Source organism: Triturus cristatus, chromosome 4_2, assembly GCF_964204655.1.
Source record: "Triturus cristatus chromosome 4_2, aTriCri1.1, whole genome shotgun sequence".
In the NCBI taxonomy this organism is placed as follows: Eukaryota; Metazoa; Chordata; class Amphibia; order Caudata; family Salamandridae; genus Triturus; species Triturus cristatus.
In genome coordinates this window covers 407,034,731-407,052,950 of record NC_140586.1, presented here as the reverse complement: position 1 = coordinate 407,052,950, position 18,220 = coordinate 407,034,731, and the positions used below count along the sequence as shown (strand labels likewise).

At 43.1% G+C, this 18,220-nt stretch overlaps 1 protein-coding gene across 2 annotated transcripts in view; it reads left to right on the top strand.

The window, feature by feature from the left end:
* Positions 1-18,220, top strand: part of LOC146833942 (uncharacterized) — a 302,258-nt gene that overhangs the window by 194,931 nt on the left and 89,107 nt on the right. For both annotated transcript variants that reach the window (XM_085600109.1, XM_085600110.1), the window contains exons 5-6: positions 4,045-4,182; positions 6,244-6,365. In XM_085600109.1, coding sequence (XP_085456235.1) covers positions 4,045-4,182; positions 6,244-6,365 — 260 coding nt within the window. The remainder of the gene's footprint in view (positions 1-4,044; positions 4,183-6,243; positions 6,366-18,220) is intronic.

Below are 18,220 nucleotides of genomic sequence, written 5' to 3'. Positions count from 1 at the left end.
ATTATTGGTTCTCTTACCCATTTTTGAATATTGGTTGGGCTGGTTTCAAATGAGAGCCCCAACTCGAATGTGGCTAATCTTGTGGGAGGACTCCAACCAGTGTTTAGATGGAAAAGAACTGCTAGTGTAGGGGCCACCAAACTTAAGAAAAAAAAGAGAAAAAACACTTACCGTCTTCCACTCAGGTGCTTGGGAGAGCCGAGGTGAGTAATTTTTTATCTTACAATCTTGTGCTGTAAAGGGGCAAGCGCCAGAAGCAAGACCGGGGGGGGGTTAAAAAGGGCCCATATTGGCCCGGTCTTTGCCCAGGTCAAGGCCAGGCATGCCCCGTGCGTGTCCTGCGCTGTTGGACGTCTTGGCCCGGTCTTCGCCTGGGTCGAGCCCAGGCACTCCTGCATGTGACCGAGGTCTTTTATGGTGCTCCAGTGCCTTCTGCGTGCTTTGCGGCCCCTCCTCCCTGGGCCGGCGGCAGTGACAGCACACGTGGAGACTCCCTGGCTAGGTCATTACACCAATCGCAGAGCGCTGACAGCGAAGGCTGACCATATGGACGTGGAATGTCAAAGGGCTAGGAAGCAAAATTAAATCCACACCAGTATTACGATATCTGTGTGTATTACTCCAGGTAATGCACCTCTGGGGTAATCACTACAAGGCCCTTGACAATTTAGTCTACGCATTAGCTGCACATGTAGTCTACTCCATGGGCTCACAAGGAACTGGCATCTTGCTCAGGAAAGCAGTCCTGTTTACCCTTCATCACACATGGCATGACCCGCTGGGCCACTATGTGGTCATGTCGGGGACATGGGAGGGCCTTACACTCACTGTCTGCTCAGTATACATACCACCTAGACTTCATGCCACCATAGTGCCAGACATTAGTGCCCTCATCTTAGAGATGCCCACTGGGACTCTGATTCTGGGAGGGGACATAACTGCTGTCATGGACCTCGTTATTGACAGAATGAGCAGGACAGGCCCCCTGGGACACTTGGGACCAATGCAGCCCTTTATGGCGGTGTCACACCATGCCAGATGCATATTCAGCCATTCCCCATTTGAGGTCCTGTTGAGCGGACCTGTCCAAGACATTTTGCTGCCCCCAAGAATTGACCCATGGCACATCCATGATAGGGGACTTAAAGGGAAGCTAAGGAAGAGAGCAGAGGCCTACTTCCAAGAAAACGAGGTGACAGTGACATCCGCCTCCATCCTGTGAGAGGCGTTTAAAATGGCTGAGCACAGACAGGCTCCAGTCCTAAGTGGGGGTAAGAAGAAAAAAGCCAAGCTTGAGTGTGAGGCAATATAGAAAGACATTGTGGCTTTGGAAGCCAGAGCAATGAAACAACAGTCATCTACCACCAGCTACACCTGCGACAGAAGGATCTCAGGTGGCTGGCAGAAAACAGAGCTGGTAGTCACGCTCAGGCGACACATTGTAACCTGTATGATATAGGGTATAAAGCAAGCAAATTGATGGCCTGATTAGACAAAAGAGACAAGGATCATTCCTGGGTGCTAGCAATTTTAGAGAGGGCACAAGTGCTGCAAACAACAGGTACTTCCATAGCAGACACCTTCGCAGTATATTATGAAGATCTATACACTCCTGTAACGAATAAGACGAGACCAAATGGACAGACTTACAGACACTAACGGGAGATTCGAGGGAGACATTAGAGACTTGACAGAGGAGGAGATGGGGAGGCCATAAGACAGTAAGGCATCAGCGCCCAGCAAATAGAACTGTACATAAGGGTGGCAGACAACGTTGCGAAACCAATGATGCAATGTTCCAAGCGGCACAGGAGGAGGGCTGCCTACCGGATGATCAGCAGATAGCCACCATAGCCGTTGAACTCAAAAAGGGTAAGCCGCCAATGGACTATGGCTCTTACATACCTATATCCTTGCTGAACGTAGAGACTTAGGTGTTGGCGAAGGTGCTGACAACCAGGCTGCGCAAAGTCATCCCCTCAATCGTCCACCCCAACCAATTGGAGTTCATGCCGCATAGGAGTACCCTTCTCAACCGGAGACACCTATACGGATTGCTCCATATGACCAGATCGCCCAGGCGCCACAGTTGGCACTACTGGCTCCTGATGCCGAAATGGCAATCAACAGTATTGAATGGAAATACATATTTGCCTTGTTTGCCAAGCTGGGCTTTGGACTGAGGTTTTGTACATGGGTCTGATTCCTATACAGGGTGCCACTGGTTTAGGTGAGGGTTAATTGTGCGATGTCTCGCCTCTTTGCCCTGCAAAAGGGAACCCAACAGGGATGCCCCTATCACCTGTGATTGTCGCACTGGCGGTTGAGCCATATGCAGCCTGGGTTCGACAAGACCTGTTGATATGGAAGTAAGGGATGACGGAGGCTAGGAGGAGCATATTTCTTTATATACAGGCAACATTTTACTGTATGTCACTCAGCCTTCCCTCTCCGATGCCTGTGTATTGCAGATCTTTGACATCTTAGACAGCTACTCAGGCTATCATATAAACTGGGCCAAATCTGTTTGTTCCCCTGACGGGAGGGGTACAGAGGCTTTCTAATGAATGTACAGTGCCAGTGGTGCTAGAGGAGTTCCAATATCTGGGGATCTGTCACCCGCGACTCACAGGAATTACCTGGGTAGTGGTTTCCTTCCACAGCTGGACAGGCTCCGGGTAATGTGGTCCACAATGCAAACTCTGCCATTGTCATTGTCACAGATGGGCAGAATGACTCTACATAAGAAGATGGCCCTCCCACACCTCTTATGTAAGCTTCAAAACATGCCATGCAAAATCATCCTGGAGTTTTTCCGGAAAATCAAACACGAGGACTGACGCTCACTGTATAACGCTGAGGAAGCTGCAGAGGAGAGTATATGACAGTGGAGTAGCGGTCCTCGATATTTTGAAGTACTATTGAGTGACGCAGGCACTTGTGATAAATGACTGGGTATTTTCTGACCGTCAAGAACTGGCCTCCTGAGCAGACAGGCTGTGGGTCATGGAGGGTACAATGTGATCCTGTACCGCAGGAAGAGGGAGCATGCCTTGCGAGCACACACTCAGACCGTGGTCAGGATTGGAACAGAGGCTACGAATTACCTGGGCTGGAGGGGTAGACTCACCAACCTGACACTGCTATGGATCAGTGACGCACTACAGGATAAATCATGCCATTGAAACCCCTATCCTGTAAGCTGACAATCCACAAAGAGGTACAATTTATGATTGGGGCTTGAGACATACATGGGATTACAAACAGAGGTTGGTGTCTCTGGTCACCCCTATCTTTGTGTAGTTTGACATGAGGTGAATGTTTTTTGTTGTCTTGACTTTTATTTTGGGATCCTTAGCTCATGAGTAGATTAAACACCTTTCCAGGTATATTACTTCCACTTAGAGCCTTACCTAGGTGTACTCTCTCACCTAAACTAAAAGCGGGGTCAGTATATGATATTACTTTTAGAATGAAAGCAGCAGCAGTTAAACTTACCTCAGATGATCCAGAAGTGGTGACACAGAGAAGCCAACTGGTCCATCTGCCCTAATCCCAAATATTTCTGATTGCATAGGCACATCTAGAAAAGCACTCCTTGGGGTGGCATCTTAGTTCCTTAGGCTCAAGCTCCAATCATTCCTCTTCCCACTCAGTTAGTCAATTTTCAGTGCCTCCACCCTTTAAATAATTAATCAGAGCCATTAATCAAACCTGATGACATACAAACACAACCAAGGTGCCTCTAATCCAAATATTTCTGTCACAGCCTTCTGTATTCCGAACTGCTATGTTATGGGTCAATATGACAAGTGTCTATGTGACCCAAAGGGACAACGTGCAAGCACCATTGAAATTCTTTGCCTAAGAAAGTCCCTTAAACTGCAGTGTAACATCAATATGAATGAATCACAAGCCAATATGTAAAAGGGTTTTGCATTGCTTCTTGGCCTAATGTGTCATTTAATGCCTTTGTCTTGTTTGTTGTCGGCAAATCATGTTGAAAGACTGACCCCATAAGAACAATAACATTTTATCTTTCAGGGAAGTCTGGAATGATAAAGGAAGTGGAGGAAAGACGGATGTTACGTTGTACAAAATGCTTCCTCAACCTGGATACATATGTTTGGGAGATGTAGCAGTTGCAAGTTATTCTACAAAGCCAGATACAAATGCATACAGGTACATAGTAACTTGAAAATGTTACATAGCATTATTTTCAAAGCTCGTAAACTACTAAGCCATCAGTTACTGGCATTTTTTTGAACTTATCTGTAACTAAAACAACAATTCAACCTGAGATCGATTTTCCCTGAACGATGATGGGCACAAATTATATAAATTGCAGTGGAAGACTTTTGGGGGTGAGATAGGGAAAGTATATGCAACCAGATTGTGCCTTCTGAATATTGCATAGGGAGCCATCACAGAGTCAAGAGAGCTTATGAAACAGTTTCAGAAGTACAGCTGCCCCATGTATCCTCTGGAGCCGAAGTAAAAAATGAACGGTGCTAGGTAGCATATTCAAGACATGCTAGCCCTATGGTTGTTACCTGGTGACAATCTGGGGGAAGCCTGGGTATGGCAAAACTCTGCCTAAGAGCCTGCAATGATATCATTATGAATTTGATTTGATTCTATAGAAAACTCTTATCCACCTGGAGGTCTGTGACTGGGTTAGGGCAAATGCCGAAATATGTCAGGGAGACCAAATATTTCAGCTTTGCAGTTTAGACCCGAACACAATAACCTTAGTCTTTGTTGGATTAAGAATCAAATAACTTGGGGACATATCAGCAACGGCCAGCGATAATTATCGCTAAGCACACTTAGCGCTAGGATAATTATCGCCGGCCATCGCTGCTTTCTATCACGGAGATAGCGTACTATCAGCAACGCTTATCTGCAAAGCGATAAAAGTGCAAATGTTAGCTGGAAAACAGTTTGATTATCGCTGAAAATCCAGCGATAATCGCACTGTGACCGGCGATACCTTGCTGATAGGGCAGGGTGGTCTTAGCCATGTAATCCACCTCCCATTGGATTACATGGCTAAGTCAGAATTCAAGGAGGCGTAAGGAAAGTAGCGATAACCGTGGTTAGCGCTACTTTTCTTATCGCTATGCTAGTTAGCGATTCCCTTGATAATTGGAGAAATGGCGGTTAGCGACATTACTCCAGTTATTTCGGGAAGGAACGCCCGCTTTGCATATCTGGGCGTTCAGTAAACAGGCGCTAAGGCATGGATTCACGAGTTAGCATGTCCATGCTGATAGGGTGATAAAATCATCGCTGCTTTTCGCCCGAAAACGGACGCTAAAGCGGCGATAATTTTATTGCCTCGCCTTGCTGATATGCCCCTTGGTACGTCCAACTATTTCCAACCAAAGGACATGATGGAAGCAGATCAATCTTAGTTGATGGGTAAGGAAAGGTCATATTGGTCTCATTGGCAGAGCTGTATAATGAAAGCCTACGTGTTGTGATTCTATTTGTAAGAGATAGTAAATAATGGGGAAGGAGCAGGGTCCTGAGGAACGCCAGCCATGCAAAATAAAGATTGATCGTATTTAGAGAAAAATGTCACTACAAGCCTTGCAAGAACCAAATCGGCTCCACAGGCTTTAGAGAATAACTTCACCATCGAGAACTGACGAACTGTAAATTCATTGTGTATGATCATGAGAGACAGAAGGATATAGAATGTGTGGGATAGGTAAGTGTGAGTTTCTGTGGTCTTAGAATTGGATAGTAGCGGAATGGAGGGCATTGTGTCAAAGATGGGAATGAGTTTGATTGTAGGAGGCTAGGAGAAAACTGCAATGAAATAACACACTGGCATATAATATGTGGGAAAATTGGGGTCGGAAGGGCGTGCACATTCCACAAGAAATAGTACATTTTGGTGCCTATTGATTTAGGTTGTTATAATCATAGCATGCGTTGTCATTGATTCTTAGGGTCAGTTTGAATATATGTACCCCTTCATACCCCACCAGTATAATGCACTAGATCTAACACCCTTTCCAACCCTTGTGTTGTGTTTAAATGCCTCTCAGTAGAAGTCAGGTTCCCCTACTGGTGGGTATTTTTCATTAGTGCTAATTAAATGTGGGCACCTGATTCTAATTTCTTTAAGGCAGCAGCATCCATACTCAAAGTTTTGAATCAGTTGAAGACTTTTTGGTGGCCTCTCTATTTATTTTCCAGCGCTAACCTATATGCAATATTGGTTACTTACAGGTGTCTGAGGTCTAATCTGGTGAAGAAGGGTGAATTGATGCACACCTGGAATGATAAAGGGTCTGGTTCTAAGGCAGCCGTCAGTGTGTGGAGTGTACACGAAGAAACATTGGACATATTTGGTAGTGTTTTTATTTTACCATTATGGCTACTGTGTCTTTTTTCTAATTCTCTCAGTAAGTCTCCTTTCACATTAAGGATATGATTTATATTTGTTTGGTTGGATTACTCCATCTCAAACGTTTTGGATATCTCATCTGCCTTATTATAAGTGCATTACATTGTATGGCACTTGTAAGACGGTGGACGGGTACACCCACCTTTACTTACAATCGGATGGCCTTGGTCGCAAAAAAGTTTTTTCACTGACCCATCTCACAGAGTCTGAAGCAAGACCACTCCAGTGAAGTGCTGCCTGATCTTTACCTGTGTTCTATTGAGTGAGCCATAAGAGAGTAAGGGCATATTTCCGAATGGCTCCTAAAATTCTGTCCTGTGCGTATCCGATAATTGTTGGATGTGTTAAGTAACCCAGCATTCGTTAAATTTCGGTAGGTGCAAACCTGCACATTTTAGCAAGGGAGAACATACGGAAATTACCATATTGTGGATTATGGTGCCTTAAACAATAAGATCTGCATGCTATTCTCAATAAACTCATAATAGGCATAATTTATCGCACATAATAAACAACGTTCATCATGGCATAATTATTTATCAGTGGCGATAAGTGACTCCTCAACTGGTTGAAGTGGAATTTGACAAAATCATCATCAGATGCACGGTGCAGCTCATAGGTCTGAATGTTCAACTTTAGGTCTACAAACAATCATTCACTAATTTTGACTACTATATTGAATGGCCTACAGTTTATAGACAGATATGTCACTTTGGAGGCATATAAGTTTCGTGCCTGGTATCCGATGCAAACACAAAAATCTTTTATGTTATGGCGCATTTTCAGGGGAAAAAAACTCAGCATTTGTCATAGTCATTGCACCAGATATATTTCCCCTTGGTGTTGCATGTTATTGGGTGCAATAATGATCAAATAGGGCGATCCTAAGAGGAATAGCAAAACTACAAGCCTCATAATGCAATTGACTAAATTAATACTGGTGAAATGTCCTCCTGATGTCACATGCCCCTAGCAAACATTGACAACCATCTTTTGTATTCCACCTCCACAGGGAAATAGCTATTAGTGGTGCAGCTGATGCAATGCGCCAGGGCCCAGAAGTGGGATGGGCCCAATTGCAAAAGCCACTTGAGAAGCCCTTTATTTGCATAGCCACTTGAAGTTAGGATGTAGCGGATGCTGGATCACTTCCAAAATATACATGGTGGAGTTCCAAAGGTGAACGAGCATTAAGATTACTTTACATTTTGAGGTCAACCGTCAGTTTAGTTTTCCAACAAACTACTACTTAATATTTTAATATGGAGACTGGTCTTTACTTTTCTTTCTCTTACTGCAAAGTGTGAGGATTGTGTCAAGTGAACCTTGCTGGCGTGAAAGAAAATGCTGTAGAATGTTGTTTTCTTTTAAAACAAAACAAAATGTAATTTCTCTAAATAAACTGTACAAATATTTCAAAATAGATAAAGAGGAAAGCAAAAATGCAGCACTTTTTCCTAATGAGATAAAAACAATTTTAATAGGATCAAAACAAATCAAGACACTTTACTTGATAATGTGCAAATGACAAATATTCACTGAAATGCAAATTGCACACATCATTTGTGTGCTATATAATTTTATCAGTAAAACCATGTCTGTGCAAATGTAGTGTTCATTTCAATGTTCATTGTGCAGTCTGTCAGTGAAGTGTGCTACCACACCATGCTTTAGTAATCATTTGTGACAGCCTGCTCCTAAATGGAATATCAGCTACATACTACATTCTTACCATTCTCCTGCTGAATGGGAGTGGCTCATTTATGACACATTTATGGCAGCACCCACAGTCAGGTAATTGCTCCAGCACCACTGCCTACTGAGGCCACAGGAACTCTTACAGCACTGAGAGCTTGCTGTTCCCTCTGTTCGATTCCCTCAGCTGCAGGAGTCCGACTCTGAGCAGCAGAATACACTACTGGGATACTTTGAAGGCCTCATTGCTCATTCACTGAATGGCCGGGCAGTGAGCATTCTCACTTTTTTAAATGCAGAGTGTGCCATTTCGCACTGGCTACCTGCCACCCACAGAGGTTAAAGACAAACTTGTACCCATGCTGCCCTGTAGCCTCTGAAGACAATACAGGCATAGGGCCTGATTCATAAAGGTAAAGTTAGACCAAAAGTCTAACTTAGACCAAAAGTCTAACTTTACTACCATTCGGTATTCACAAAGGTAGTTACTTCTGGTAAAAGTATACTTTTGGTCTAAGTTTACCTTTGTGAATACCAAAAAGTAGTAAAGTTAGACTTTAGGTCTAAGTTGACATTTGTGAATACCAAAAAGTAGTAAAGTTAGACTTCTGGTCTATGTCTACCTTTGTGAATACCCAAAAGTTGTAAACTAACACAAAAGTGTGAGTTTACCTTTGTGAATTGGGCCCATTAATCACTACATTTGGCCTGACTGGTGGGGGGTAGAAGCTGGCAGTTAGTAAACGAACATAGACCTACATAAGACAGAGTGCTAGAACTCCCAAAAATAATTATTTGAGCATTGTTTGTTTCATATTATGCTAAACAAATGCACAGATACCTACCTTTAAAACAACTTCTTGGGGTCATAATAACAGGAATAGTTTTCCTTCTGAGACCCATGGAAACTGGCTAAAATCTCAGAAATCAAGATTTTGCTCCCCAAAACGAGATTCTGAGAGAGGGGGAACTCAAGAAACTGTTCGGCACAGTACTGCAGAAAAGGTGGGTGAGTCAATAAATTAACAGACAGAACTTTTGATACTTAGAGAGACGACGGGGCCTAAGAACACAAGCCCCAGGATCCCTTTACTGCCAGGAAATGGAGCAATTGCAGAGTGGGGGCATAAGAGGCCCTGTTGGTTCATGCTGCATGATATGGGTGCTGGATGTGCCCAGACAAAGACCAGGCCAAGAGCTGACCCTTCTGAGCTTGGTGAAAGCTGGGCTGGGACCACTCTCTTGGTTCTTGGGCCTGGGGCTAAGGAACTGTTTAGCCTGCAAAGGTACGTGTTGGATGAATTGTGCATGCTTTCCTACAACATGAGGAAATGGAAAGCTAACCACCCCCTCGAGGCCAAAATGAAATCTCGGCACCAGACCTAAGTTCGTTACAAATTACTTGACATAAGTTATAGGGGCATTAGGTCAGAAATCAGTCTGATAGAGGGCAGGATTGATGCAGTAAGGATGCAATCGATCACTCCAGATGTAGACCTTCTAAAAGATTTATCAGCTAGTGGGAGCACAGTAGTAGATGCTAATGCTATTAATCAAACCCCTAATGAAGAACAGCAAGAGAAAGTTAATCTGCTCAAAGTGCTCAAAGTGGTCTATTATGCATTAATATGGGTTCTGGGGGCAGGCGACTCAATGCTAAATTCTTCACCCGTCAGTCCCCCTGTGAAAAGGGCGAAATAGGCCCTTACTGCAATTAGATTGGAAGATGAGTCCTTGAAAAAAGGTGTAGCCAACAGGTAGGTAGAAACAATATGCTCGTTGAAGAAGTTAAATAGCAATTCAAGGAAATTAATCTTAAGGATATATTAAAGCTGGATCACTATTTGCTTTGATAAATTGGAGTTTATGCTTAGTGATTTCCACACTCTAGTTTCTAAGAAGCTTTCAGAAATTGATGTTAAAATGAAAGATCTTGGAGTACTCCCACAATGTGTGGGTATACAAGCATGTGTATTTAGTCATTCCCTGCCTAGTGAAGCCCGAGTTTCCTTAATGCAAATTATGGCAAAAAGTCCCAAACCCTTTACTCAATTGAATAATGCTGCAATTGTGGACTGAGCTAAATCTACTTTAGCTAATTTACCTCCATCGTGCCAAATAGAAGTGCATCTGGCAAGTCCGGTACTGAGTATCATCAACTACCCCCAGAATGCACACCATATAAATTTGTCCTGACGTATGTTCCAGCGGTACAGCGATCTGAAAGGGAAGACCTCTCAGCACTAAAAAATTATACAGTTCATTGGCATAAATCAAAGTCGAGGTGGTTTCATCACTGCTCAAGGGAAGTCCTCTCTGTTAGAAGAACCCCTTGGTTAGGTATTCTCTAAAAGAAACCTTTAGGGGACTGCATGATTATCAATTTCAAAACCCCACATGTTGTAAGATCCCTCTTACAGTGTTTACACTATAAGAAGTTTGCCCAAAATGCAATTAAAGTCCTGCCCTTTGGATACGTTTACAGACCGATAATGTCATCACCGCAATCTCCCCATGCACGAGACAATATATCGGCATCTATTGCCAAGTCACTTTTCAATGTTGCTGTAAGGAATAGCTTTGAGGCCCTACCTTCCTTGGATGCCCAGGACTGACTTTATCATAATAATGCACTCAAGTCACAGGAAACGTAGCATGCCTAATAACACTCAAATGGGTTAATTTGTCACCATGCTCCATGAACAAACTGTATGGCTGGATCTCATTATAGTAGCCCTATGCAGAGCATTTGTTTCAAGATTATTTCATGGTATGTTGCAGGCATTTGTGCAAAGCTTTCTAATTCAGATTGGGTGTCATACATAGGTTGTTAACCTGGATCCTTGATTGAGTTTAGTTTAAATTTCTATTACTGCATCAGTTGTACAGCCACTCCGTTATGCTCGGTAGACCAAATGGGGGCTTGGCTATCTAAATTTCAGTGAAATTGTCCAAACGTATGGTTAAGGAAATTAATTCTACCTGTTTTTATCAAATGTTAATGTTTGTGTTGCATGATTCATTCAATATAATCTTGATTCATTTGTATTGTAATGTTTTTTATGTCAATTTTACTAAGAGCATTGATGATCTTGTAGCTGAAATTGCAGATATACAAGCCAGGCACTAAAAGGATGTTTTAATTGTATGGGTTGGAGATTTCCAAAATTGAAGCTTGAATGAAAGAAAAGCTGATTCTTTCCAGGGTGAAATATGGGTTTCGCCAAGTGGTTAGACACTACAGACCAGTATCTTAATCTACAGTTTTTATTAGGGAAAAATGTCAAAGCCAAGGGAGGGTCTGTTCATTTAGCTAGTATGGGCCTCTCTTGTGCATTCAACATAGTAAATTTATCTAAATTATGGAACATCAGGGAGGGGCTAGGGTTTGATTGACCCCTGATCGATTTGCTACAAATGTTGATGGAATGTGATGCTAAAAATCTGTTATGGTGTAAATGTGGAAATCTCCCCAGAAATTAGATCCGGCTTGAGAGTACGCCAAGGTTGTGTGAAGGACCCCATGCTTTTCTTCAAATATATTAATGGTCTAGAGAGATATCTGTGATCAGTAGGGAAAGGCATGGTGCAGGTAAGGTACATGTCAATTCCAGTATTCCTATGTACCGATGACACACTTTTAATTTCCAGAACTGCAAATAGCTTCCTTTTTTTTTTTAATGTTTATTTAGACACCTAAACATACATACATTTATAATAAATACACTTAAACAGTACACTGTAAACATTTCAGTACATATGTAATGGATGTCAGTTATTTCTTTTTTTCACCCAGCCCTCCTTTTAAACTGCGACCCACCCCACCCCTCCCCCTACTCTGATGCCCCCCATCCTCCCCTTGAAACAAAGGATACAGATTTGCATAGAGCTTTGCTAAGCTTTAAACCTTGGAGTTTGGTGTAATACAAAAATCTCTTTCCGAGCTTTCTTTTGTATTTCAGCTGTAAATTTTGCTGAAAGTATTTAATTCTAATCAATTCTAATCATGCTTCATTAGTCCAGTTATTGATCGGTAGCCAGATTTCAAGCACCTTTTTTTATAGCTCTTAACCCCCTTCTTGTATGAATCACTTTCTCCCAGTGGTATGTGGCTAGCAGTTTCCCCAACCAGCAGTGTACTGAGGGAGGTTCTTTATCTAGCCAGACAGTAGCCAGGCATAGCCTAAACACCGCCATAGCTGCAAATAGCAAAACTCGGTTTGGGTTCGTCAGTGCTTGATTGCTTATTTCCAGCATAATTACTTGCGGCATAAGTTCCACCTTGAACCCCAGCATGAGCTTAATATAGTTACCCACCTCCCCGATTAGAGTAGATAGTCGGGGGCAAGTTACAAACATATGCACACTGTCGGCAGCGAAACAGCCGCAGCGGGAGCAGTGTATACCTGTGGAGCCACCCCATTTAGCTATCTGTGCTGGAGTAATGTACAAATTCAACCAAATCTTAAAACATAATAATTGTAAATTTGCTGAGACAAATGCAATCTGACTTAGTGTTGAAGAGTCCTCGCATTCCCGTTCCCCTGCTTGTACCACATCCTGCCAATGATTAGTATGTTTTATAAAATCATCCTCCATCAAATCACTTTGCAGTTTGCACAATTTAGATATTGGTGACGGAGCCCCTAATACCAGATCCAGTAAGGGAACTCTGTGGCCCGTAATTACCTTCTTAGATAAATAGTCCCTCACTTGTAAAAATTTAAAGAAATGATTATTTCCAATCTCAAATTTATTCTTAATAATATCAAACAAGTGCATTGTGTTATTCAACATAAGATCACTAATATGCCTAATGCCCCCATCCACCCATATTCTCATCTGTCTGTCTCGAAAAACTTCCGGCAAAAGATCATTGTCCATCAGAGAGGTATAACTGTAAATCCTACTCAATTTAAGTTCCTTCCTAACTGCTGTCCATACCTTGAAAGCTCCCAGCAAAATTTAGAATTTCACTCTTTTGAAGTAAGCGAAAACAATATGTCACATGAGACAGCCGTGGGCTTCCACCCCTAATACTAGCCTATATATTGAAGTGTAGAATGTTTCCTCTGTTGCCACCATCTCTTTTCCCAATAATTCGCCATCTGTTGCAGAGCTGCCGCCCAATAGTAAATCTGGACGTTGGGGACAGACCACCCCCCCCGATCTCTGGGTAAGGTCATCTATCTTAATGCTCTACGGGGTCTTTTCCGGGCCCACAGAAATTTCGGAATTATCTGATTAAAGGCAGAAAACCAGGCCGTTTTAATTTCAACTGGAATAGCCCTCAAAAAGTAAAGAATTTTGGGTAGGAATAGCATCTTAATGACATTACACCTGCCTAGAAGTGTAAGATGTATACAATTCATTCTGTTAAATTCTGTTTTAGTCTTGTGAAGTAGTGGCTCCAGGTTGATTTATACAATTTCATCAATGTTGGCCGAGATCTCAACCCCTAGGTATCTAGCCTTCCCCACTACCCGTGTGTCATTCAAGCCTGCTCTAGAGTTTATAATAAGCCTGGGCAAAGCACTACGCTACGCTCGCGTAGTTTGCATAGTTTGCACTACTTCACACTACATGAATTGCACGTAGCACAGTGCAAACACGCATAGCATAGCATAGTGCAACGTCATTTTTTGCTTGCTCGGGGTCCTCAAAGTCAAGTTGGCGACCGCGAGCAAGCAAAATGACATCCCGGTCAGACTTTTTCCTCGTTTGCGATCAGCAACATCAAGTTGCCGATCGCGAGCGTGGAAAAAAAACCTCCTGACGAGCTTCTCAACGCGGGGAGGTTAGGTTTCTTATTGCGAGTGGTCGCGTAGGCTCGCGTCCGCTCGTGATGAGAAACTACCAGTCCGCGTTGAGAAAGCTGCTGCTCGAGTAGAAATCTACTCGAGCGGCAGAAAACGACCGCTTGCACTGTGCAAGATGCAGTTTGCACTGATTGCAGAGTGCGGACAAGCTTCCGGCACTGTGCAATCAGTGCGAACAGAATCTTGCAGAGTGCACTATGCAGTTTGCGAAGCTACGCGTAGCTCACGTAGTGCGAAGTGCACTTCGCGTAGCTACGTGTAGCGCTACTTCGCAAACTACGCCCAGGGTTAGTTTATAACAATCATTATCTTATTCTCATTAAGATAATATCCTGAGATCTTTCCAAAATCTTTAGCCTCCCTTTCTACTTCTTTAATCGCCTCCAATGGATTAGCTGTTGTTATCAATAGATACTATCCCTCTAGACCTATATTTCTTTCCATAAGGCTTTTTTAAGCTCATATCTGGGGCACAAAAAACACTCTTTTATACACACTGCTATTATTTCTTTCTTTAATATTTTATTTCTTTTTTCATCATTTTTTTAAATCATTCATCTTTTTATTTTGTTTTACACAAAACCATACAGTATTAAAAATGTGACCAACTTTACAAATATATATTTGGTTTGAGAAATAGGAGTTGTGCAAAGCATAATACAGAATATATGTCAATTGGAACCAACATATGGATATTAGCAAATAATTAGAATATCCAAAGTCACAAACCCCCATACTCTTTCACACCTCTTCTCACTCCACATCCATATCACTATCATACTATACATACATACTACCCACCCCAGAACCAGACTACATGCACAGATGAAACCATTGGGGTGAGGGACTCAACCCTCAAATGCTGTGCTGAGAGCTGGGGTGTGTCACTCAAGCTGGTCAACGCGCGTTTTGATGACTTATTTTGCTTTGTATGCCATCTTCTTCAGGACCTGTTACTTTGAGACTTTGTAATGGGCAGGATGAAGGGGGATTGGCCGGTACGAACCCAGCTCTTTGACAGATTTGCGTTTTTAGGGGAAAACTATAATATTGGCATATTTCCAGGACTCAGGGGCTAACAGCTCTAGTTGTGCTCTACGAAATACCTCCAGCATAAATGCCGAGAACTGAGTCTTGAACTTTTTGTACAGTTCCCCTGGGATTAAATCGGTTCCTGCGGCCTTGCCTAGTGGAAGGGAATAGCTTTGGTCACTTCGTCAAGTGTGATTGGCTTGTCTAAGCTGGCTCTCTACTCAAGAGAAAGCTGATCCAGAATTTGCCCCCTTAACTAATCTTCTATTTCTTGGTCCCCAGCCCGGTCATCGTCAGTATATAATCTTTGATAACATTTTTGAAATGAGGTGAGAATGGCATCGGACTCTCTTACCACACCTACAAAAGGATCTCTAATTCCCTGATCTGTGTTTGTACCGTTTTTTCCTAGTGCGTGCAGCTAGTAGGATGCCCACCCTCTCACTGGTCTCGTACATATTGCTCCTCCAAGCCATATACTTGCCAGCCAATTTTCTGAGAGAGATCTCTGTAATGGCAGATCTTCTAATAATAATCTTCAATTGGGCTGCCTCCGGTTCTATCCTTGCAGACAGTACCTCTATCAGTTCTGCTTCTGCCTTACCCAGATCCTCATACAGGGTCTGCAGCAAGGCTTTATCTTTCCTTTGCGCTTTCCAGCCATACCTAGATGTTTCACCTCTAATCCCTGCCTTTAGTGTATCCCATACTATACCAATATTGGTACTCCCAAGATTCTCTTCAATAAACCTAGGAATCCATGCCTCCAGTTGCTGCATATATACCCTTCGTCACTTAATAGGGCCCTATTAAATGTCCATTGTGTCTGAGAGGCTTGGCACCTGATATCTATTTCAACCACCAGAGGGTTATGATATGACATGACTTTGGGATACTTGCTTATTGAACAACCTTGTAAAAACTCATGTGACACAAAAAAATTATCCAGTCTCGCATGAACTTGGTGTGGTGCAGAATAGTACGTAAAACCAGGATCAGACTCATTTTTCACCGCTCATACATCTACTAACCCGTGCAGTGACTTGAGTTGTGACAGTGATTTAAAAACTTTAGGGTTCGACCTTGGTACATTGCCCCGCTATGGGTGGAAACCTGACAGCTTAAATTAATGTTCAGATCCCCGCATAATATGAAAGGAAGAGGCGAACCCACAAGCTTGACCTTAAGCCAATCAAGGAGTGCAGGGTCATCCACTACTGAGCCATATACTGAGCAGAGAGTGAACATTTTGTTTTCAAGACCGCATTGCAGAATTACCCATCTTCCCATTCTGTCTACGGATGATCGCAGAAAACTACCCAATCCATTGCGAGCCAGTATTGCCACCCCTCTTGTCCGAGTTTCTTGTGTCGTGCTAGCTATAAGTTGATAGCCAGCCATCTCTAAAACACCTTTCCTACAGCCTTCAATATGCATCTCTTGAAAACACAAGATGTCTGCCTTCAAATATTGAACATCATGACTGATTCTCCTTCTTTTTTGGGGATCGTTTAGCCTGCATATGTTAATAGTTGCAATTCTAAGTTTCCTCATTGCAAGCTAGGTTATAGTACAAAAGCAAATAACAGTGCAGTACAAAAAATACCAATCTATAATGCCAAGCGCTCATCACCGTGCAGAGGTTTCTCCCTACATCCCTTTGGTTTCTACCATCCCCCCTTACTCCCCTCCCCAGTCCCTTCAAAAAGGCAAAAAAGGTCCAAGGACCCTTGTGATGCCTCCTGCATGAGTTGTGCCCCCTAGCCGCTCCCTACCAAAAGGAAAATCCATACATATAGAGAAAAAGACAAAGCCTAAGAAAGAAAAAAAGGAGGGCAAAACAGAAAAGAGTTCAATAAAATTTGCTATCCTACTACCATTGCTTATTTCTTAGAAAGTTATTTCAAAAACTCCTGAGCCTGAATCTCCGACGAAAATACTCTTGTTACGCCATTACAGATAAACTTCAGTCTCGCAGGGTTCTGTAAAAAAACTTTGCAACCCAATTTCTGAAATGGTGTAATCAGCAGGCGGAGCCTCCATCTCCTCTCCACCGTTGCATGACAAAAATCTGGTCATGCAAAGAAGGTATGCCCTTCCCCTGCCCTGTGTGCGTTGGGTCTAACTTTCTCGAATATGGATCGATGAAGGAGAAAATTGCCCAAAAAAATGAGGATGGCTCTTGGTTTCTCATCTTGCCCAGGCCTCTTTTTAAGCATCAAGGGGAATCAATGCACCCTCTGCACCTCAGACTCCCAGTTCCAGTGAGCCAGTTCAGGAAAGGCAGCCTTAAGTAATCACAGCACGAAGCCACAAATTTCGTCCCCTTCTGCTTTTTCTGCAATCCCAAGTATTCGGAGGTTGTTCTGGCGTTGTCGGTTTTCAAAGTCCTCCAGGTTCCAGAGTACGTCGGTCATCCTGCCTTCATTAACTGATGTTTGTTGTCCAGATAGCTCTGCGCTAGCCTCTAGTTGTACGATTCTTTCTTCCAAAGCCATGGTGTATTCTGATATTTCTGTGCAGGTTTAATTGACTTTCCGCACTGCTCCTTGAAGTTTTTTAGTTGCCAGATGAGCCCTCTTATGTTCGTGACATGCCTCGGTTTGCATTTGCTTCAGAGTTGCATATATTAGTTCCATAGATGGGGGTAGTGTTTGAGATTCCGCACTGTCTTTAGTCTCTGTTAGATGTTCAGGGACTTCCACTTGATCCCTAGCCACATCCTCAAAGTCCCTTTCTAATTGGGTGGCGGAGTAATCCCATTTGAGATAGCTTGATTGACTATAATCCGAGGTGAAGCCCTTATCTTCGTCTGGCCCTCTTGAGCTCCTCTTCTTAGTGCGAACAGGTGCGCGTTTTTGTGTGTTGAATTTTGTGGGAGAGCTGCCACTCTCCCCCCCCAGTCAGGTCTTCTCCTGTTCCATCCTTCTCGCTGTAGGATAGTTCAGATTCATCTGTCAAAGAGTAAAATTTATCAAGGTATGGAGTTACCGGGATTTTGTCATCTCCCTGAACCCTAGCCACATAATTCCGCCTTAAGGCCTGTGCGGGGACAAGTTCGCCAGAGGCTTGCATGGCATTAATGATGTCCGTGTTTTCTTGTTGTGCCGTGCCCTCAGTGAGTGGTATACCCTCCTCTGGATCCGATAGGATTTTTCCAGGAGTTACTGCGTATAGCGTGGCAGAACTCATAGTAGCTTTGTCCTGCATTTCAGCCTCTGGGGAAGTCTCTTCTATTCTGCTATGACTGCTA